At 40.7% G+C, this 23088-nt stretch overlaps 1 protein-coding gene across 2 annotated transcripts; it reads right to left on the bottom strand.

Moving 5' to 3' along the window:
* Positions 1-68: 68 nt before the first annotated feature.
* ttyh3a (tweety family member 3a) lies at positions 69-22666 on the bottom strand. Of its 2 annotated transcripts, XM_044050185.1 has the most exons (16): positions 22330-22666; positions 21106-21303; positions 17777-17946; positions 16002-16113; positions 15633-15853; positions 14795-14890; positions 13829-13901; positions 12998-13073; positions 10102-10157; positions 9368-9460; positions 8434-8526; positions 7138-7274; positions 5205-5378; positions 4700-4775; positions 3342-3443; positions 1860-1918 (listed from the first exon to the last, which is right to left on the bottom strand). In XM_044050185.1, the coding sequence occupies exons 2-15, from the start codon at positions 21229-21231 to the stop codon at positions 3363-3365; spliced, it is 1584 nt and encodes a 527-aa protein (XP_043906120.1). In that variant the 5' UTR covers positions 21232-21303; positions 22330-22666; the 3' UTR covers positions 1860-1918; positions 3342-3362. The 2 variants fall into 2 exon arrangements, with proteins under 2 accessions (XP_043906119.1, XP_043906120.1); XM_044050184.1 differs by lacking the exon at positions 3342-3443 and having other exon boundaries at positions 69-1918; positions 22330-22663.
* Between the last annotated feature and the right edge of the window lie 422 nt (positions 22667-23088).

The raw sequence follows: 23088 nt of genomic DNA, 5'->3' as shown, positions 1-23088 counted from the left end.
AGACTCTAAAATAAAATAAAAAAAAAACACCACAGTAAAACGTCCTGTATTGGTCACAGAGCAGTTAAAGAGTCATCATGCTTCAACAGGAACAAGTTCCAGTTCATACACAGAGAGCAGAGCTTTTCACCATTCCTTCACTGCAACCACTCACATTCTCCTACCGCTCATGTTAGAAACGCTGAAACACATTTGGGGGAGACGCAGGACGGCAGATGATCGAGGCTCCTCTTCCGAGGAAACTGCAATGTGCAATATTTTCCCCCATCGATGTGCATTAAAACCTCCGCTGGAGAAAAATGTGAGTGGATTTTCGAACTCTGAACTTCTACATTTGGTAGAATAGAGTGTATGTATACGTATGTGTGTGTGTGTATGTATGTACAGTACACAATTCCCAGTTATGTTAAAGTAAATTAAGCTTTACAACTTAAAATAGAACCACAAGCAGTCTGGTGAAGAAAGCAATATTGTTGAGGACATCACACACTTTTCTATATTCCAGTGCTTCACCATCGTCATTAAAAAAAAACAAAAAAAACAAAGCTTCCAGTGGTATAAAAACTTCTTCCCAGCTGCATTTCCGTCACGCAGCTCGCCTTTGTCCTCATAGAATCCTCTGAGTGTCAACGAAGTTCACAGCATCACAAGTTTACAGTCACTGCTGTGGAAAAGTGGCTCATTTGTGTTTTTTCTTTTGTTTTCTGCCCCCAAAGAAATGCCACAGGAAATAACAGTGTCCAAAAACCTGTACCACGTGCAACGCTGCAGGAAAACTGGTCCCAGGCGTCAGATTTAAGACGAAATGCAACACACTCAAAACATATCTATGTGCACGTGCGATATACTGTACAGTATGTCAATATGTCAATATTCACAGGAGAATAATGCAACGCAAATATCGTGTTCCACAAGCAGAAGGAAAACATGAGCAACACGGACGTTACCTTATGAAACTGACCTACGCGTTCAACGTGAGAAGTTCCCCCCCCCCCGTCGTTCACGTGTCCCCGCACACACATAGTAAAGACACGGGCTGCGTTACAGTACTCGAAACAAAACAACCAGCAGTAATCAGCGTTATCAAGTGTCTATGAGCACTTCCAGAGTCCTCGGCACTGCAGTGCTTTCTTTAGATGCGGCGCTGTACAAAAAGTCACGGAGCGTTCGGGAAATAAAAGAGAAATTAAATAGAAGAGTGTAAGAAAAGTCAGTCAGTCAGAGTTCAGAGAAGGAGGAGAATTAAGACCATGGATGAGAGAGAAAATACTTTTTTCAGGCGTATTAGATTTTGCTTTCCTATTTTTTCCTTCATGCTGTCGGAGAATTATTTTCCCTAATGCAGATTGAGAATTTCTTTGGTTACACCTGAGCACTATTTATAATTTAAAGAGATAGGTTTTTGTCACAAGACATAATAAGACATTTGATCAAGTCGCGAGCACGTGGAGCTCAGAGCTCACAGAGGTGTCATTGTACCATACAGAGATTTGTGAGGAGCGATTTCTCCATGTAAAAAGAAAACAAAATTGTCAACCTGCACAAACATTCAATTCTCAAACTGCATAAAGGAAAAAATATGTATTAAAAACTCATCAGTGGCTCTAACACTCCTTCATAGATTTCTGTCCTCTTCTTCACCTTTACTTCAACCAAAAGCTTATTTGCTTTTCTGATCTGAAGTGAGAATAGTTGAGGGAAGCAGGAGGTGGAGGAGAAAACTATGTGTGGGTAAAACAAAACAAACAAACCCCAAAAGACTGACTGACAGGATGAGTGAGTGACTGTGACTGTAGAGACGTCAGCGTTGGAGTTCCTCTACTACTGCTGCTGCTGCGGCGGCTGCTGCTGCTGGAGGAGGGTTGTTGGGTTCTGGTCGGCTGTTGGCCAGGTACTTCGCCCGCATGCTGGAGGTGTACTGTGTGAAAGAAACACAAAATGACACATGGAGGAAAATGTGAATCACGATTTCTCTCTAGTTTAAAATGTGAAGGAGACCACAACACAAATTCTGTGTAGGATTTGAACTGAAACTCAAAGATAAAGGTTTCTAAAAATGCAAAAGGCAAATAGATTTTAAAAAAGGCTCAAAACGTTGCAGAGTAAGAAGAAAAAATCCTTTGGGCGACGAAACATACAGATAAACAGACTGGACATGCATTTAAAAAGCAGTACCAAACACGAATCGCTCCACAGATCAGACAAAATCCTACACAGATCACCTTTCAAACTAAACAACTCCAGAACGCAGGAATCTAAAGGGAGCATAAATGATTCAAACGCACAAAGAACATCACAGCAGCAGCTAAAGAGGACAAGGATAGCAGAGTAAAAGAAGAAGAGTTGAATAAATTAACACATTTTCCAGATGAATTTGTTTTTTTTTTTATCTATTTTTTGGCTGCTGTTAACCTTCGTGTTCTTTCATATACATTTAGGATGCAACCATGCATTTGTGGAAAAACAGGCGACATAAACACAAAGGCTGCATTTCAAACTCATGGGAAAAACAGTATGTCGATGTCTCATCTGTAAAACAACATCCTTACAGAGCCATTTTGGACCGAGAATAATCCTAAATGGTAAGAAAATGATTCAAACTGAACTACATACTGAAGCCTTCCCCCGAGACATCATGTACAGAAATATAAATCATTTCTAATTATAATGCTTTGGCAAACGTAAGAAGGAAGTAAAACAAGGCCATGGATTCAATCAGTCAGCTTCATCATGATAAAACCTGAGCCTTATTGTTTAGACTATACTTGTTGGTGCCACAAACCCTGCAAGGGCCAAATCGGGAAAGAAATCACTGTTAAGACATCTTGATGTCCTTGTCCTCTTCATGTCTTTGTTTCTTTTAGTGGTTATTCCACCAAAAACAGGAGCATGACATGGCAACTAAAACCTTGTGAGAGGTCACAACAGAAGTGGTACTGTGCCATTTGCACAACCATTAACTGAAGCCTAAAGACACAGCAGTCTTCACATCAGTGAAACTGCTTTAACTGCTTCATAATTTGATGGTGACACATCACTGACTCATAGATCACAGTGGGCCTGGAGACAGAATTAGAAGCATCACGTGTTCCCCTTCATTACGTCTGTGGTGCAAAAGGGAAACATGCAGCCTGGGGGCCACGGAAAACAAAACATCAGGTGAGACACCAGGTGGTACAGGATTCAGGACAGGGGAGGGGAGGGAGGGAGGGAGTGAGGGTTAGAGGGGTCCAGCAGTTCCTGTGAGATCTGAGCAAAGGGAGGAGAAGAGCTGGGAGTTTTGGGAGGTGGTACAGAGGAGGGACAGGCCAACAGGTGGAGGAGACGGGCATGTTCTGTACCTGTTAGCATAGCAGGTGAAGTTACCAAAACGATCTTGAACTCTCCGAGGGCTTTAACTGCCAGCACTGATCGCTGTTACTGTCCCCGGCAGTCAAATACAACTGTATGGATTCGCCCAAACAAAAGGGAAAAAAAACAACGACAAGAAGAGAGTATAGAAAAGTGACACAAAGCAGCGTCGAGGTCCAAGTAGACACACACAGACACCAGGGAGGACAGGAGGTCTGGTAGAGATTCAGGCCAGAGTTAGGGAATGACCGAGTATGGCTCGTAATACACACAGAATTCTAACGTTATTTATTATTTCGCCATCTGCAAACTGGACAAAGTTCATGGAGACAAAAAAACAGCAATCACAGGAAGCCTGCAACTCTCCTGTGCTGAGAGCATCTCGCCTGTAAATGTATGTATGGATTTTCCATATACAGTAAGTTAACTTTACCTGTAGAGGGTTTGATGAAAATATGAGCACAAGAGATGGGCAATGTGCAGGATTGTTTTTTGTTTACATATAAACAGTGTGCCATATCAAATATCCATGTAGGGAAATACATTTCCTTCAGCTCAGTGTGTGGATCACTCAGAATATGTATGAGAAATGAGCTCTATGTTTACTAGAGCTGCACGATATGGTAAACTGCATGATTGATTATTGCTGCATCTCAGTTGTAATTTCCATCAAAGAATATATCAAAATCAGAGAACTATGATCCCTGAGAGAAACTGGAGAACTGAACATGTCTTTCGATAGGCAGAGATTCAATTTTAAGTCTCAGATTTTAGGCTGAACATTGCTGATATGCCATACATTGTATACTGCAGGATAAAGTAAAGTGGGCTTAGCTTTCAAACTTGATTTAACAATAACATGCTATTAGTAGTGGTTTTGTTCTAGTGCAGAAATGGGATAATCTGCTGTAGGAAAAGACTCTTTGACTAGAGGACCAAGTCACTACAAGGCTGGTATTAGGGCATTTTTAAGTAGTAACTACTGTACCAGCACAGGAAGAACTTTGAATGATGCACGAGTGTGGAAACTGGAACAGACATCGTTCTCCAGGGAGCTTCACAGTCCCCAGAAAACTGTTCTTAATCAAGTATTAAATTTTATTATAAAAACAGAGTAATGCAAAAGTTGCATAACATGTTTTTTTTCCCCTAATATACCTAATCCTTCATTCTTTGTATGTGGTGGAAAAGTAAAGAGAGATTTGCCAAGTTTCTACTTTTGTTTTATAGTTCCGCAAATGTTTAGTTTATTAAAAAATAGGTCAGACAGACAGACAGACAGGCGCTGCCTAACGACCCAGAGGTGCTGCTACAGCTCTCAAGTTCATACAGGGAACACGACACTTACCGAGGGGGGAGGAGACTCTCGTCCGATCAGGGGCGTGTTCTCGCAGCGAGAATTCTGGAAGCTGGCATTCTGAGCCCTGTTGAATTAAACGCAGAGTGAGATGAAACACAACAAACACATGAACAGTGTTAAAACCCTGCATATTGCTTTCTGGGTGTTATACTGAATGATTGAAAAGTTTCCAAATCAGCGTTCATGATCCCAGTACAGAGTCAGGGACTCGGGACTGCCCTCAATCATTTTTCCTCGCGGACTTCAGTTATATGGTGGAAGGTTTTGGCTTTCACATGGATCACAGCAGGACAGCAACAGCTGGATCTGCTGCCCACTTGGTGACTTTGTACAAGAGAATTGAGCCTCTCTCTGGGGAAATATGAGCCAACTTCTGAGTACACTGCGCATCTAATATCAGCCTATGTTGAGAAAATAATTCATCTGCCATGTCTACCTTTCATCTGCTGCTTTTATTTCAAATTTACAGAAGCTCAAATCAGTGGTGACTTACATGTATTCTGTAACAGGAGCATTGCTGACAGTGTGGGCGGCAGCGGGGATGGAGGTCTCGCTGCCATAGCTGCTGCCGCAGCTGTACAGGCTGGGCATGTGGACCCGGTAAAGATTATCATTGTTTTGCCTTCCTCCATGGCTCAGAGACTCGTCCTCACTCTCCTCCTCATTCCTGCAAAAAACACAAACAATGCTTTACCACCGCCACCAGAGGGAACCCCTGTCCTAATTCACTGACAAAAGGAGCATGGAAATACTCCATAAGGTCTGTCAGGGTTTGATTCAATTTCATGACTGCCTGAGTGACAGAAAACAAGATGATTTCTCTGTTGTTAAAAGCAAAGAAAATGTTTTTTGACTGACTAACCTTAATGGGGCTGAACAAAGACCAACAGTACTGTACTAAGTCTTAGGTCAACACCAGCTTTGTTGTTTTTATGTCAGTCAAATTCTGTGATGATTGGCGTTTGGATTGGAATGATGTGACTGAAAGTCGGTCTTAGTTAAAATCTAGAGTTTAGAGTTAAAGTCATTCATCGTGTGTATGTAATACTTAAGTGTGTCTTGAAAAAACCTGGAGTAATGGACCTTTTTCCCAGCAGATATTTCTAAGCAGGACAAACACAGGTTTTATCAATAACATTAATTTATTGTTCCACTCCAGTTTTAAGAACACATAGAAGCTGTTTTTATTCTGAAAAATGTGTTATTTTAAAACTGTAATCATGTTATCTGTATTTTCAGGAAGTGTTCCAATCAAGGGATTGAGAAATAATTGTACTTTATGGTTATATCATTGCTAAAACAACAAATCTAACTGTGGCCTACGACTTTTACACAGTACCGTTCTTTAGCATTAGCAGAACTGTCTCCTCCCTTTGCTCAGATGTCACAGGAGCATTACCGTCAGACAGATCACACAGGATTCTCTTCAAACACTGACAGACAAAACAATGACACTGGCATCATGGAGCTTGTCTCCCCCTAGTGTTGAAGGAACACACGGAGCATTTCCTGCATGTCTAACATGTGAGGTCATCGCTCGAGGCATGACATTTAGTACAGATTACAGCACATTTACAAATCAGCACATTCAGAATTAACAAACTTGTGAATTCATTGATTCAGTGCTGATAAAAATAGATACACAATTTAAGTGTTGAATAAAAACAATATAAATCTATAAATAAATGAATTAATAAAACCCTTCATTTCAAGATGCAGCTCCAGATGTGATAAAGAGAATGAGCCTGAACGCATCATTACAAGCAAACAAGCTCAGCGGGAACCACCTAGAAGAACAGAGTGACAGCGTGAAAGCCTTTGCTTTATAACAGGAAGCTCCAGCTGAGATCAAACTGATCAACCCCCACATCTCCCCAATTGCAAAGGGATCAGTTAATTATGTGCTGCAGCTGAGCTGACAGCTGTGCTTTCCTCAAAGCCATTCTGAAAACCTTATCTGCTGCTTATAAGTGAAAGAAATCATTCTGATTTCACCCTTCAGAAGGTGGTTAAGATAGATTAGACCAACACAGCACAATTGGAGGGGAGGGGGGGTAAACGGAAGTCATTTATTTGAACAAGCAGCTGGAGCCTCCTGGACTCTTTCCAGTGGTAAACACGGCCTTGTCTTTAACGGCAAACAAACAAGGGTTATACAAAATATTCTTGTTTCCTCATCTGTGTAGGGGTTTGTTTTAATCTGAAATTCTTTGTCTGCGTCAAACTCACGCTGTGTAAAAAAAAACAAAAGGGTTAAAAGAAATGCTCTGAAACCATATTTAATTGATAAGCTTATCCTATTCAATTATTTCTCACTGTATACAGATTCCTGCACAGAAAGTGAACCTTAAAAGCTTTTTACGCAGGTTCCTGCGTGGCTGTGGGTTGACAGAGGTTTTAATGCAGGACAGCAGCGGACGCCTTACCTCTTGCCCCGCCAGGTGTGAGGCACACTGCAAACAATCGAGCTGAACATGAGAGCCGTGACGAAGGAGAAGAACACGAGGTAGATGAGGCCTTCGAGTCCGTCATAACACAGCCCTGTCACGCCCTGCACGAAGTCCTGCAACAAGAGGAGGGATATATATTATAGTGGCATGTACAGAAAATCAGTGCTTGCATACAAATATCTGAACACTTAAAGCTGTGGTGATGTTTTTCTTGATATCATAAAAAGTAATGATGCTATGTCATTTGTATGCCATCTGAATACGGGCTCTGTCAGACACTGAGGGAGCGTTTGTGTGTTGTATGAAACAGGGTGGGAGAAATACACAGTTATTCCATCAAAATGCAGTATGACAAGGTTTTTTGAGCAGTAAATTTCACTTCTGAAACTTTTCACGGGCAGTTCTTTTTGTCTTCTGTCATACTCAAACACCAACTGTGTGCATTGTGAGAATGTCCCAGGGCAACATTCATAACTAAACACTGCTCAACTGAGAAACCCAGAAAGTAATGTGGAGCTGATGGGCTTAATCCACCTTACATGAACACATCTGACAATAGTTTGAGCGTAACAGACATTTGTTTATATTAAAAGTTACGCCCTGCAGTTTTAAGCAAGAAAGAGCAAAAAAATAAAAAATAAATAAGTGGGAAAAGGGAAGAGTTGCCATTTTTTATATTTCAGCATGAGGACTGTTGGATCTTTGAAAATCACCCTGCTGTGATGTAAAGTAGGTCAAACCAATGAGCTCACAGTTGGAAGACAGAGCATTTCTACCTGGGTTTGAAAAGAGACACTATGCTATCACCACCATGACTGAGAAGCTAAATTTTTTATGCCCTGCACAGGAGAAACACATTCTATATTCTACTGAAGTTACTCTAATTTTCAAGAAATAACACGCTTTGGTGGGATGAAAGAGCAGAGGAGGGAGCGACAAGAAAGAGATCCACACAAGAGTGCTGGTACAAGAGCTTGCACATGTGCACTTAAAAGTTGGAGGGCCCCGAGGGACAACCCTCCAAAGCAAAGCGACAGCCAAGAATTTATCATTCAGCTAGCTTCATAACTGATACACTGCCAGTATTGGTTGGAACAGGAACTCGCATACAGGAAGGCAAATGTTATTTACAGTGACAGGTGTATTCGGCTGCACAGGCATTAAAAAAACAGCCTTATAGAAGTACACTGTACACTACAAAAAGTGTCATAACAACTCCCTAGGGCACTTTCTCCAGCAGACATAGAGAGACATTTTCTCCTCCATGCTCACCATGTGCAGACTGCGACAGTCCACCAGTGCAGTGAGCTGATGCAGGTTGATCTCTGTGGTGTTCAGGATCCCCTGAATCTCCTCCAAACTTCCCTGGAAACAAATGACAAAACAAAAACTGCTGACGAAGAGTTGAAACAAACTTTTTGTACATTTATACAACAGCGCAAAACAAAAATGGATTTGTGACAAAATAAATCACAAACTGCACAAAGGAAGCAGGTGGACAATGCACTTATTTTCCATTCTACACCCATTTTACAAGGGACGTGCCTTTCATTAATATACAACAGGACCGGGCAGCTCCAGCTGAAAAAACAGATTTCCATGTCTGATACATTTTAACACGCTGCCGCTCCTCTTCCTCCTGTTCACGTCACACTTCCAGGAGAAAATAGGCTGATTATCTGATAGGGGAGTTTCAACGAGCTCAGCACATTTTGTGCCTCTGTCTGGTCCCAAAGTCAGCTCTCGTTTGTGCTTCTGTCATCACAGTTTAAGGACCAGCACTGGACATCACCTCAGTGTTGCACTGGCAGGCCCAGTGAAAGCCTAATGTAGCTAAATGGACATAATGCATGTCCCTCGTGGGCTGTCAGCAGATCTTTATGTGGACCGGTGTGCTTCAATTTTTTTTCGTGGTCCCATTGACTATTCTGTTGTCACCAAATGTACAATAGCAAAGGGCAATTTGCAGTATCTGGAGAACAACTAGCACCATCGCCAAAGTATCAAGGAACATATGGACAAACCGTTCAGTTTAAGGACAAGCACACGACTGAGGCTTTTTGCTACAAGTGAAGGCAAACTAAAAATATGATAAGCAGTACCGGTATCAGTATCAGCATTGATGAAATCCCATGCTTAGTAAAAGAAAACATGTAATGTGCCATTGCCAGTACATAGTGTATTAATTAGGGGACTGGAAACACACCTTAGTTTGTTTATACTCTCTGGTGGCAGAACGCAGCAGTTCGGACACATCATCTTGCATCTCCACCAACGCCTTGTGACTGCCCGAAAGTTTCTGAAATGAAGAACGAGAAGTGTAGCAGCAAATCTCAACTGTCGTTTCAGGTTTATTTATAACAAAGAACATTGTGCTGCTTTGTGGTCAACGTGAGAACCTGTGAAAGCAAGCTGGCAGGTCACAGATATGAGCTCAAAGCCTTACAGTATGTACACATATAGCTTTCTTTTCTGTACCAACAATAGACACCTGGAAATCAGCAGCGCTCAACGATGATTGACTCTATGATTTATTCATGTGGCTTGAAAGATAGAAATGCAGGCATTCCATTAAAGCAAACTATAGATTCACAGTTAAAGTTTCATTATACTTTACTACGAACATGAACATCTAGCACACAGACTGAGAAGCAGGCGTGTGCTAACACACAGGAAACGCTGCCCTGCAGAATGGGAAGTATTGTGCAATTGCATGAGAAAAAGTCTGTTATCGAGGCAATGGGAGTGGCTCAATGTGCCCACTTGAATTCCTACATATAGAACTTGATGCAGCATGCAGTTAAAATGCGTAGAATATTGTGTTCCCTGAGATGTTAAGAATTAAAAGCATGAAAGTGATGTGTAGAATGTGACTCAAATAGTCAAACATTTTGAAAACTCACACAATTAGAAAAGGTTTTGATAAAATGGGCAACCAACCTGTTGGAAGGGGTTGTTTTTTTCCAAACTGCAACTAAGGTAGTGCTGCAGAATTTCTGTGAGTTCAAGACAGAACAGAACAGAATAGATTAGAACATGTACAGGCAACAGTAACCAACAATTAAATTCATTATCTCAAACTCATCATCATCTGCACCATTATCGTCCACCTTTATAACTAAACTTTTATAACAGATTAGCATAAAATTCTTACATTAGGGTCACAAACAACTGGGGATTGTGAATTTAAATAACCAAGCTATTAGTTTTAGCTCTGTTCTCACTACCATATCCACCCAAAAATTGTTTTGTTTGTGAAATCTATATTATTGGTGTTTTTGAATTTGAACTATTGTCTGAAATTCAGATGCTTGACTACCCAGGAACGCCGGTCATGGCTTCATGGACCAATATCAGAACAAGCACACCAGTGAGACTTGTCGTGAGTTAGTAGTCATGACTACTAACTGTTTTATCACTTGTAATCACAAAATGTAAAAGGTAAAGTTAACAAACAGCTCTCAGTGCTTCTGTGCACCTGACAAAGCTGATTATATTCATTATATTCTATATTAGCTCTGTTTTTAGGCTCCACCTAAAGACCAAAACAAACTAACTATAAAGCTCTGTAAAGCTATGGGGACCTGCAGATTCAAGTGATAATCCTCTGCGGTTTGAGTTTACAGTTTAGTGATTCTGGTATCACACTGCACTGTGCTCGTCACTACCCCGAGTAACTGCTTCATCTCCCTCTGCTTTGCTCTCAGAAAGTGTCCAAGAGAAAATGTCTTTTCATTTTCTACCTCTGTCTCGTCACGTTTGCTGCTCCCGTGGCAAAGCCTGCCTACAGCTGTAACTGTGCACATGCTGAGCTAATCCTGAGCTCCGAGGAGAAATGCTCCAAGACCACTAAGACAACTTCAAAAGACGCTGTTACAGTACATATGAATTAAACATATTTTTCAGCTACAACAAAACATGCAGTCGGTGAGAGGTTTACATGGAACCCCTCTGATGGCACTCGCACACAGCAATTACTAGAGGCATCTGTAGACGTATTGTTAAATTACATGACCAAACGTGTGCTTTGTTCATACTACACTATAAACCAAAGCAAGGATTTGGGACTTTCACATGCTTTTACTGCCCACTTCAATAATTTCTTCCACACTACAGCAGAGTCGATGAGAAATCCTTCGTGACTAAAAGGCTACAGCGATATCCACAAATACAAACTGCGAGAACACCTACTCAGACCTAACAAGGGACGTCCACGCACACACACATCCACACAACTGCTGTGTCAGGAGCTTCTTTCCCACACAGCTGAGCATGAGAGGAGGATTTCCGGTGCAGAGAAGTACTTTTAAGTGAGCTACTGTCAATCCACTTCTCATACACACGCCCACACCACACACTCATGTCAGGAAGAACAGATTTCCTGGAGTCTGATGCCTAATCAAAAGGCCTGAGTTAGATTTGTGTCACTCCTAATACTTGTTTTTTGCCACTGCCCATATGGCAAAACAAATCGACACATGATAAAACCTCTGCAAGTATGCAGCGAACAAGATAGAGGTTTTATTCTGCTTGGTGATCAGATTCATCATCAGTGATCCACTTCTTCTAACACACTTGCTTCATTGTTGGACAGAGATCTTGCAGCTAATTATACCAACTGGTTTAAAAAAAAGTCTTGGCAGGGTTACAGAGTCCAAACTAAATTTGTTCCAATTCCTGGAGCTTCAACACAAAACGCTGCAAGTATTTTGTCATCATAGATTTCTTTTCAGCACGAGGAGCAGTTGACACTGCAGAAGAAAATGCTCAACAGAGCGACTGGCCTCTGAATAAAAAACGTATGTACATCTTTTTTTGATTTAAAAGGTTCTCGTCTCAGAAAAAAAGAAGCAGCTCATGTTTCACAAAAGAGAGCAGCAGAAATACAAAAGCCAAGCTTTCACTCTCTGTTCGGATTAAGATCATGTATCTTACAGTACTACACAGAGAGGAGAAAGGAGAAGAATGAAAAACAAAATAGTGAAACAATTGCACACTTTGTTCTTTTAATAAATTTGGTGCAACTTCACACAGGCAAGAGCTAAAAAAAAAGGTAAAAATATGCAATAAGTAATGAGAGGGCTGACATCTGAGGGTAAAATAAAATGGAGATTTTAATCAACTGGTACAAATCTGTATTACAGTCTTAATCCATTCATTCTACATAGTTAACATGCATAAAATAGAGGGGGAAAAATAGAACTGAATATCCCCATCCTGCATGAATTCACCTCAGGGCAAAAATACAGCTTCATATGCTGCTGAATGATACAGTGCAGAGAATAAGTTGGTACTCACAGATGACAGGATCCATACGGTACAATATATATACAGCTGATGCCCTGTGTATTCGGCAGTCACCATATTTCAACATAGGAGAGGAGTGGCAGGACAATTTATTCAGGCATTTATTTTTTTTTTTTTATTCCACAGTAGCATCTTATTTGGTATTTTCCATGAACTGAACGACGGATACAGGAAATGTAATGTCTCTGATCCTCTTCTGTGCTTCTCTTATCTCGCTTGCACACTCCACTTCACACACAAACCCGAAGCACAACATTTTTTTCCTCACTCATTGCGCACACACGTTCTCATCCCATCATGGGACAGATTGGGCAATTACTAAAATGAGACGCCACAGAGAGGCTCCTGCACAGGTTAAAAAGGCAGCCCATTGCCCTCTCACCCCTGCCGCAGTAAATTTACGGGCTTTTATTAAATGGGCCATTGGATGAGACTAGACTTGCACAATACACAGGCCTTCTGACTGAATAAATACAAACCCTTCCTTTAACAACATGCACGTGAAAGGCACTCTCTATGTTATTCATACCTTGATTGATGACTCCATACTGGTCTGCCACTTTTGTGATGTAAGTATCAGGGGAAACACAGAAGTCACTCGAGGTCTAGGAAAACAAAGACGGGGGGAAGAAGCCCATTAAAAGAGACATTTTTAACAACAATGAAGTGAAACAGCATCACAGATGCGGCTTTTAATTTACTGCCGTCTCCCATGTAACTTGAGTAATAGATCAGTTTTACAGTGTGACAGACTGAGTGTGTCTCCGCCACAGAGCAATCATACAAATTAAGTTAAGCTCATTAAAATGTGAAAGTCTGATTCATCTGCAGAGGCAGAAAATCATCCGCATGAATGTTTAATTTGCATTAATCAAGATTCAGATTTGTCAACATCAATTCATCCTCATGGAGAATGAGCCTGAAAATGTCTGTCTGAATTAAGTGATAAACAAACATTATGCAATCCTGGATTTGTGCTGTCACTGTCTGGATTTAAGTCATTTTGTGTGTGGCAGCCAAATTAATTGATTCAGCCCCCTGTGGCTACAGAGCTAATTCCAGTCGTTTTGCTAGTGATCACATTTTTTAAATCACTGGTATTAGACATGAGGATTTCACCGAGTGACCAGAAACATAAACACTCCCCACAATACATTGTGTGAAACCAAAGTGTTTCATGTTTTTAATGATCACTCGCAACAGAGCTCATTTTTTTTACAAATCTTACACTAATTATGGGAGACAAAATCCCCCTATGAGGCGAAACTCTGTAATCAGTGGCTGTGTTATCCAATCACACGCAGCAAACTGTGGCAGCTCTACCTGGAAAACAACATCATGCTCTGATGGAGACACTTACCAGGGAGACGGACAATTCCAGCCCTAGGGAGACCCAGCTGACGACCAGAGCCACTACACCGAACAAGCACACCCTGGGGACACGGAGAGGTGTGAAGATTAAGCGTCTTTACGGTGCAGTGTTTGTCACACAAATATCAACAAATAAATACACTGAAGGAGATTTGTTTAAGCCAATTCAGGTGATTTCAGCATGTGTTAAGCCTAGTGGTGTTTTCCAATTAGACCAGATTTTTGTAACAAGCTTCATCACAACACTAATCTCCGATTACTGTGTTCAAAATTGTCTAGCAATTAATATGAACTGATAATTAAACTGACAGAAAATTATAGGAAACAATTCTGACAACTGTTTAATTATTTTAAGACACAGTAAAGGAAAAAGGAAATTGTTGTTCCAATGTGAATCTCTGCGTCTTAATGTATTATATTTAGGCTTTGGCTAAAATGAGACATTGAGAAACTGGACATTTTCCACTATTTTCTGATAGTGTACTGAGCAAAGAACTAACCATCCGTAAATGTATCCATAAACTCCTTACATTTTTTAATTGATGCTTGAAACCCATTGAGAAAAGTGTGGTAAAAAAAAGAAGCTTTTATCATGTTTGACAAAGATGCTTTTGAGATGAAATAAATGTTTAAGTCATTTATGGATTTATATTTATATATTAAAAAAAATAACCTGTGGAATTTAACAGTTGTTACAATCAATTATCATCAAAAGTGCCTGAAAATGTCAGGACATAATGCTGGTGTTTAATAAATCGTGACTGGGCTGATATTTTATAGAGGACAAATTCACCCTGACTACGTTATAATGATGAGGTGGCTCTGATGAGTGTGTGGGTTGTTCTTGTACAGCAATTGCATATTCACTTAGTGACAAGAACTAAAATAATTTCCCAGGGCAGAGGCATTTCTCCCTTAAGTGCTCTTGCGGCCATGATCTTGTGATGAGACTCACCCTATAAGTGTTCCCTTGGAGTTGCGAATGAGGCCAAACAGCACCAGAAGGCAGATGAGGACATCGAACAGTAGCAGGCTTATGTAGCCCAGCCACCTGTGAGGACAAATGCCATCAACGACACATGCACGAGAGCAGCACAACAAAAAGTCTCTCAACAGAGCTCTATATTAAAAACACGCACAATGATTTCCTTTTACTGTATTAATGCCACATTTTCTGCTGTGTAAAACTGTACGGAACTAAATTAAGGATAAGACTTTGTTGGTCCCAATCGACACATGAATCTGGACAAAAGAAAATTCATAGTTATTTTATCTCAGCCAGCTTTAAATAAATGGCCATCTGTGACACTACTAAACAAATAGTGATCTACTTGATTATTTATAGATTTAAGGGAAGTCAAAAAGGCCCATAGGGATTACCACAGCACTGTCTTCAACATTTTCTATGACTCTCGGTGCAGATTTCAGATGCCAGCTGTCTGCACTTCTCTGACATTATAATTCAGAGACATCTCCCAACCAGGGACTAACTTTCCACCTTTCAACAATATGTGGACTCAGAGATGAGCAATAGCTGAGTGTTTGTGGGGATGTAAATTATTAATGTGCATCTGCCGAGACATAAAATCTATTGTGTGTAATGTTCATATGATTCTTTATACTGCTGCAGCTGCTGCAGCTGCTTCAGCTTGCCTGAGATAACTTTGCGAATTAAAGTGTAACGATGTTGGAGCCTTTGCAAAGTCGGGGATGGCCATCCTTCCGAGCTGTGTTGTTGTTTTGTTCTGCATGGGACTCTTTTGCTTGACTGATGTTTGGACTTACAGACTTACCTGTACCAGTCATACAGCTCAATCTGGACAGCCAGCTCCTCCAGGGAGATGTTGCTGTTGTCCCAGAAGGGAATCTTGACCATCTGTCTGACCAGCTCGTCCAGTTGGTCTTGCAGCTTTTGGATGATAGACAGGTAGTCTGCATGCTGTGCATACTGTCCCTCAAGCTGTTGTAGATTGCCGTCTACCGTCTGGTTCAATGAGGATGTACTCTCGTATACCTAAAATCGTCACAGTGACAAAAGACGTCATTCTTGACCTTGAAATGGAGGATTCACCACGCAGCTTTAAAGGCAGAGGAAACCAGGACTGCTCATGGCGGCAGTGATATTAATTATTTAACATGTTGGTTTACACTCTCAGTCTTACCAGCTTCTGCACTCCTATGATTGTGTGGTTAGCGTGGCGTAGGGAATATGTCAGCCGACTCACTCCATCACAAGTCTCACCGTTCCCATAGAAACCAACAGCAATGCCAGCGCTGAGGGGGAGACAAAAAGGAGGGAGGGGAGACAGGGTGGTGAGAAGGAGGGATTAGCTAAAAAGGACACAGACAGGAGACAGAGATGAGAGCGAGTGAGCGAGGGGGACAGCGAGGCAGTGGGAGAGGCGTGTGAACTCCACATTAACCCTGTCGGCTCAGACCGTGGTCAACGGGCTCCTTTGAGCTGCAGCAGAAAGACTCCATAGAGAACCATGGAAACACAGAGGAATGGACCAGCTATGCCCCAAACCCCTCACTACGGCTGACAAAGGCTGTACTGAGGCAGGAAACGGGTTCTCATTTGCACAGACAGGCCCAGGTTGCAGCAAAACACTTCTGGCAAGTGAACAAGCAACACTTTCTACAGGTACATCAACGGGAAAAATAATTGTACAATAATATAAAATGGCAGTTTAAACGACAGTTTTGCATTAATGCCAAAAGCGTACGTTTGGTTGCGACACATCTTCAGGTGTTGCTGCTGCTGTGTGGGCCTTTTTTGCAAATATCCATCCAACGCTAGAGCAGATATTGTCAAGTGGGGTGATAAGTGAATTGCTACAAGCAAAGTTTAACAGCACCCAGCTAGCTGTCAGGTGGTTCTCCTGTGAGGGGCAGCAAATATTAAATTGGTCACTTTGCTTGTGACCATGTGCTCCTGCGGAACGTATGCTGTAGAAAACAACTACGTGTAAAAATTAAAACTTTGAAGATGATGCCAAGTGTGAAATCACTGTCACAGAACAAAAGTGAAACAAGAGATGTCTGATCCATCCTACTTTGCTCTCACTACTCTTGCTAAAACACATTTGTGCGTGGGTGTACGAGCACGCGCATGCACAGATACAGTGATTGTGATGCAGTTCTTGTACTCATCAGGTCCCCGAGCTCTTTGTGCTTCCCTGAATCTCCTGTGATGGCTCTCCAGTGGCCCATCAACAGGAGCAGGAAAACAGGAAACAAATGGAGTGTTCAGGGAAAGAGAGCATGGCCAGCTGGTACAGTTCTCACACTACCGTTTTGGAAGAATTAAAATAACAAAACATAAGATCACAGCCAACGCAACACTCCTATTGTTCAGATGTACAGTGCATCCTTAATTACTGCACAAATTCAACAGGAGGTTTTATGAGACTATGAGATATTTTTAAACACGTTTTGCCTTAGATGCTACACTTGTAATGTGGGTTTGTTAAGACGTCATTTCACTGTGATGTGATTTCATATGATCACTTTGTCTTTTGAAACTTGGGTTATTTTCCAACCAAATAAGGAGACAGAAAATATAGCATTCAGTAAGGTTTATTTATGCCCTGGGGAAATAGATAGGCAGACTCTTCAAGGCTGTTTCCTGCCTCTCAACGAAGCATAACGCTTTTGCACAGCCTTCAGCTAACACTAGAATTGTTGACTAGCATCCTGCTGTTTCCTGTTTCTTTGTCTGTGGGTGTGTGGATGCATAGCAAGCACCAACACGAGTGAATGCCACTTGCAGAAAATGCAGACAGTATGCCTCTTAATGACTATTTACTGAGATTTGATTGCATGCCTTCTTCCCTTCTTCGCTACAGTGAGCTCATTTAGGATAAAGAACCCTTTGTGTGAACCAAAAAACACTGTTCTTGGGCATCAAGGACCATCCACTGACAGGACAACTCACCTGCAGACAAGTGTTGCTATGATAACACACCAGGCCGTGCAGCAGCAGTCCGCGTTGGGCTGCTCCACATTTTTGCTTCGCCGGCAGCACAGGCAAATGGAGTAGAAGAGCAAAAACAGCAGATCCAGGGCCAGACAGGCGAGCGCCACACCTCCAAATAACAGGATGGACTGATGGACAACAGAAGGGGATTATGGAAATTTCACTGTCAAAACCACTTTCATGTCAATATCAGTGAGCTTAATGGACTTCAGTTTTCCACAGACACAGTATGCACAGTATGATTTAAGTGCCTCAGCAGCTTTATTTTGTCTGCTTTGCAATGAGAGACTTTGATTTTTATGTTTTTACTATCAGGGGAAGTTAGTTTTCACTCTCTGTCCAAAGTAAAACTCAAGGTCAGTAGTTGGGTGCGAGCTCTAACACACTTAGAAGAAAACATCTATAAACGTAGACATTACCTTTCCCTATGATATGAAAACAAAAGAAAGAGTGGATTTAGATCTTGAAGTAGAGAACAGTCTGTTTATTTAAGCAAAAATAAATAAACGTACAATGGTAGACTTTCTGTACCAGAGACAATTGGAAAGAAAGCCACAATGAAAGGGTTCTTTCAGATGAGAGATAATTACAAAATGCTGAGTGACAGAATTGGAGAGACAAATACTACCCAGAACAACTCTAACAGAACATATCCACCATCTCGCTGTCACCATTACTCAGCGCTGGCAAACGTTTAAACCTAGCTGTAGAGAAATATACAGTGACAGTTAAACCTCTCTGCCGTCAGTAGCGCTTCCTATTTAGGTCACACGGTTGTTCACTGTACACTCCTGAGGATTCATGGCCGGTGCAGATTTCCATCCTGACACTTTTGTTTTTTGGAAAATCCAGTGTTGTTCTATGTGTTCTGTTTTTTTCTCCAACACAGCATTACAGTAACAGACTCACCCTGATGCAGTGGTTGGTTGATGTTCATGTGAGTCAGTGAATTCAAAAAATGTCAGTGTGCAAAAGTATTGTGAGACCATACCATAGACTGTACATAAAATGTGGACATAGTCCTCGAGTTTGCTGGCTGAGGACAAGCCAGAAGTAAGAATACAGTGCAAAACACATGGCCAAACTCCATTTGAATGGAGTTTAGGAGTTTTCTCAATTGATTTACAGCATTAAACATTTTCCTGAAAAAAATGGTCTCAATCACTATTTTCAGCTCTTAAATTATGTTCACATTTAAAGGAAAACATAAATAACAATAATGTGACAGCTGGTATTGTCTAAAAAGTATCTGATTGCAGGTGAAGTCGATGAACCTATGGTTGAACAACCATAACATCCTGCTGGGCAAATTGCAAATCTTGTGGATTTAAAATGGGAGTTCATTTCTTATTGGTGATGTCATTAACAGTTGCCACTTGGACCAAACCCATGTATCCCAGACAGAGATACAAACCAGAAGCACAGAAGTGAATGACTCAGCTCCTAAATGTTTCTCAGCTTAATTCAGCTAAAGTGTCCATTCTTCTATATTATCTGTGCCTCATGGTGACGTGGTGAAATAGTGAGCAGCACCACTCGCAGCCCAGCCATCTGGGCATGTCAAGACTTCCCCTGAAGCCTGAATGAGAGCAGTCAGGTCACTGAAAATAATTAACAGCTTGTCATCACAGTAGGCTAATAATTACAGTTTAACAGGCCAGCCCAATGATTACCTCTTTTATGTTGCTCTTGTTGAGCTAAATGTGCGAGGAAAGTGAGATAATGTGCTTTAACAGCGGAATTAGCTGAACGTTTCAAAATAAATGTTGTTTTATAGTTGAATCCAGCATATTCAGTTCCCCTCAATACCCTCATTTAACAGCAATGTTGTTTATTTTGAACCTTTCCCTGTTCATGCCAGGTGTCAAGCATGCACACATCCAACTATTGTCCAGTTCTTGAACCTTTCCTGTATTTTGCTAAGAAAATGCTCCAAATCACACCCAGAGAGCCACATAATAACAATAAAGGGCTACAACAATGTTATGGGAAATGGATTCTTGGGCCACTTTAATGATGTTTCTTTAAAACTCTTATTTTATCTGAAACAAAGTGCTCTAAATCATAAATGAAACGTTGATGCCTTCAAAAGAAAAGAAAAGAGTACAACACTGGATCAAATGTGTGACATAAACAGAGTTAGTTATACAGTATAACCTTTAGTTAAACAAGGGTGTTCCATCTTAAATCACTTGAATTGCTTTCATTTTCATGTGTAAATGTAGATACAATCTTTGAAAGACACAAATCAGCTGATGATTAACATGTCTGGGATGTTTCCCCACGTCTCAGGAACAGCGTTTCACTTCTGGATTTTCTGACTCACACTTCCACGTCAAAAGGGGAGCTGTTCTATCTCGTGACTTGTCACTAAAAATGTGCCCATTTCTGGCAGTTTTCAAACTTCTGTTAAATTTGACCCACATCCTATTGTAAGTCATTAGCAGCCCACATACTTATTAACCCTGCCTCTTAGAGCTTTTAGAAAACCACAAAAACAGAGATTTGGTAATCTTCTAAATCAATAAATAAAGACAATTTAGAACAAACAGTTTAGCTATTCATAGGAATAATAACAAACACAAAACTGCCCACCTTATCAGACATGGGACTGAGTTAACTAAACAACTTGACAACATTAACAACTTGAATTAACTGTTTTCAGATTATTGACATATTAACTATTTTCCTGAATATAAAGCTTTCACAAATGTTTTTGATTCAATTTATCGGATTTCCCACATTGAACAGTTTTATGAACAATGTCTGTACTGAGATGCATAATATCCACACCAGCTGAATGAAATGAAACAAACTGTATCAAGATAAAATAAGTGTTACAAACTTGATCAAAATTACCCTTGCAAGACAAAACCAAGTTTGGCTAAATTTTGTCTTACAAATCCTACAAATATACCATATAAACAAAAGTTTTGGTTGCCCGGTCTAAGCTGCAGCCACCATACAACCAGTTTACCCGCTATAATCTGAAAATAATGTTTAAGGTTACTGAGGTCAATTTAGGTGGCTTGGATTACACTATGCAATGCCAGCTGACCAGTGTCAGGAATAGGTCAAGACTTGGATATGACAGCTACAACAGATGGTGACATAGATCTAAAGGTGAAGGCAGAGAACAGGTGGAGACAGGTTACAGGTCACTACTCCCTGAGGAGACTGATTCACAAATGCCATCAGCATCATAACCTCCTCCTAAAGGTGGACAATCAAGTCAAACTTCACACAGTCACTAACTCTTTCTTGATAGAGAGTGAGGTGGGCCTTACCTGTTGATACGTCCAGTCCTCTGGTCGGAAATCGCTGCTAATTTGCTCAAACTTGAGGTTGAAATGTGGGAATTTGTGTATCAGGTTCACCCACCATGGTGGAGAATAGCTAACCACTGCTGCCATGGTGAGTGCGTATCAGTGAGATCCGCTGAACAAGTGAGGATGCTTGAAAGTGGAAGCAGTCATAAAGTCTGTCTGTAAGCAGGAAGAGATCAGAAAAACAAACACATTATTAATGATGCTATCTTGTCTAACACATACACTACTCATCAGCCAAAACATTAAGGGTAATTATCCATTATGCAGTAACTTATCAGTTTCTCATATCGAACATGGGATGGAAGCAAATTTTCCAATCATGATCATTCTGACCATAATAACTACTTTCTTAAACCCTTTAAATGTCAACAGACAGAGCCTTCTGTCAACAATTTACCTTCATTTAGTTCCATAAGTAACAATTACATCAGCTATGATTAGTAAGATGGTTGAAATTCACCATTTATTTGTTGTGGGGACATTTTATGGTAACACATAATATCATAAATTGTTCCATCACCATCACACATTAGGGTAATTTTAAATAATCTCATTCATATTAGTTCAGCAACTTCAGGATACAAAAATGCAATGATATAGTCTTGAGCTATCACTGTTATTAAATGTATGTTTTGTCTCATTGTCTATTTAAATATTTCCAAGTAGAAAATGGGGGAAAATAATTTAAGGAGGTTTAATTACTTACTTGCTTATAAATTAAATGAAAAATTAAATACTCAATAATGAATATATAAATACATACACTGACTAGCCACAACATTAACACGCATATAGAATGAATGGCAACTAAATACACAATTACAACGGATCATAAAGTTTAACAGAGTATAACTATTGTAAATTAAATACAAAATAAAGACAATTGACAAATAAATAAATAAAATACACTGACCAGCCACAACATTAACACGAATAAGTATCTAAATGGCAACCAAACACACACTGAATACTGAATGGCTAACACGACCATAACGAGCAGTTAGCTGACTTAAAGCTTAGCTAGTTAGCTAGTTAACTAGTCAACTTAACGATGCGCCGAGAGTTGTGTCACTGTCTGAATTCCACTTGCGATGTTAGATTTAACCACTTAAGTGCTGCAGTCCATTTAAAACACCCGTGCAATTTCAACCCGCTGTTAAAACTCGCTATGGTTAAACGTACCTGTGGTGTTAGCTAGCGTTAACCCGGCTAACGTTAGCCGGTGTAGCTGCTGGTTAGTTCAGTCCGCTGAGCCTCGTAAAAAAAGTCTCTTTTGTTCCTCTTGACATTTTTGCTCCGCGGGTCGTAAACATCACATCCTGTTTGCTTGTTTGTCTGTGTCGGTACTAGTTCCTCAGACCACGTCCAGTAATCTTTTACTCCAACACTTTAAGCTCCTCCGAGTTAAATCTCCATCCAGTTACTACTGAAGCCCAGAGAGAGAGAGAGACTGAAGCCAACACAGCGACTGCTGCTCACGACGTTAACCCAACTGGCGTGACGCCCGGCCCGGCCCGCACAAGGCTCACTGCGCCGGCACAAAAACATTACAACAGCGACATCTAGAGGCGCCCCAGTTATCCACAACTGATGGGGAAATATTATGGGACAACCGCTTGTAAACGGAATTATTAGTGACTTAAATGTAAACGACGGCAAACATACATAACATTTCTTAATCATTTGTTATGTGCACACAAATAAGTTAATGGGAGATGTTTGAGAATGAGCTCTCAAGGGCCCAAGGACCACATGTGGGCCCCCAGGCGACATCCTGTGGCCCAACACATTAGAAAACTGGCCCTGTGAATAATATATTCATAATAATAATACATTAAGTTACATTTATCACATTATTATTCAACATTTAATAATATATAAGCTTGTCTAGTGCTTTTATTACACTTGACTACATGTTTATTATCGATTTAATCAGGCTAC

The sequence above is a fragment of the Solea senegalensis genome, linkage group LG19, assembly GCF_019176455.1.
Source record: "Solea senegalensis isolate Sse05_10M linkage group LG19, IFAPA_SoseM_1, whole genome shotgun sequence".
NCBI classification, from domain to species: domain Eukaryota; kingdom Metazoa; phylum Chordata; class Actinopteri; order Pleuronectiformes; family Soleidae; genus Solea; species Solea senegalensis.
This window is presented reverse-complemented; position numbering and strand designations above follow the sequence as displayed.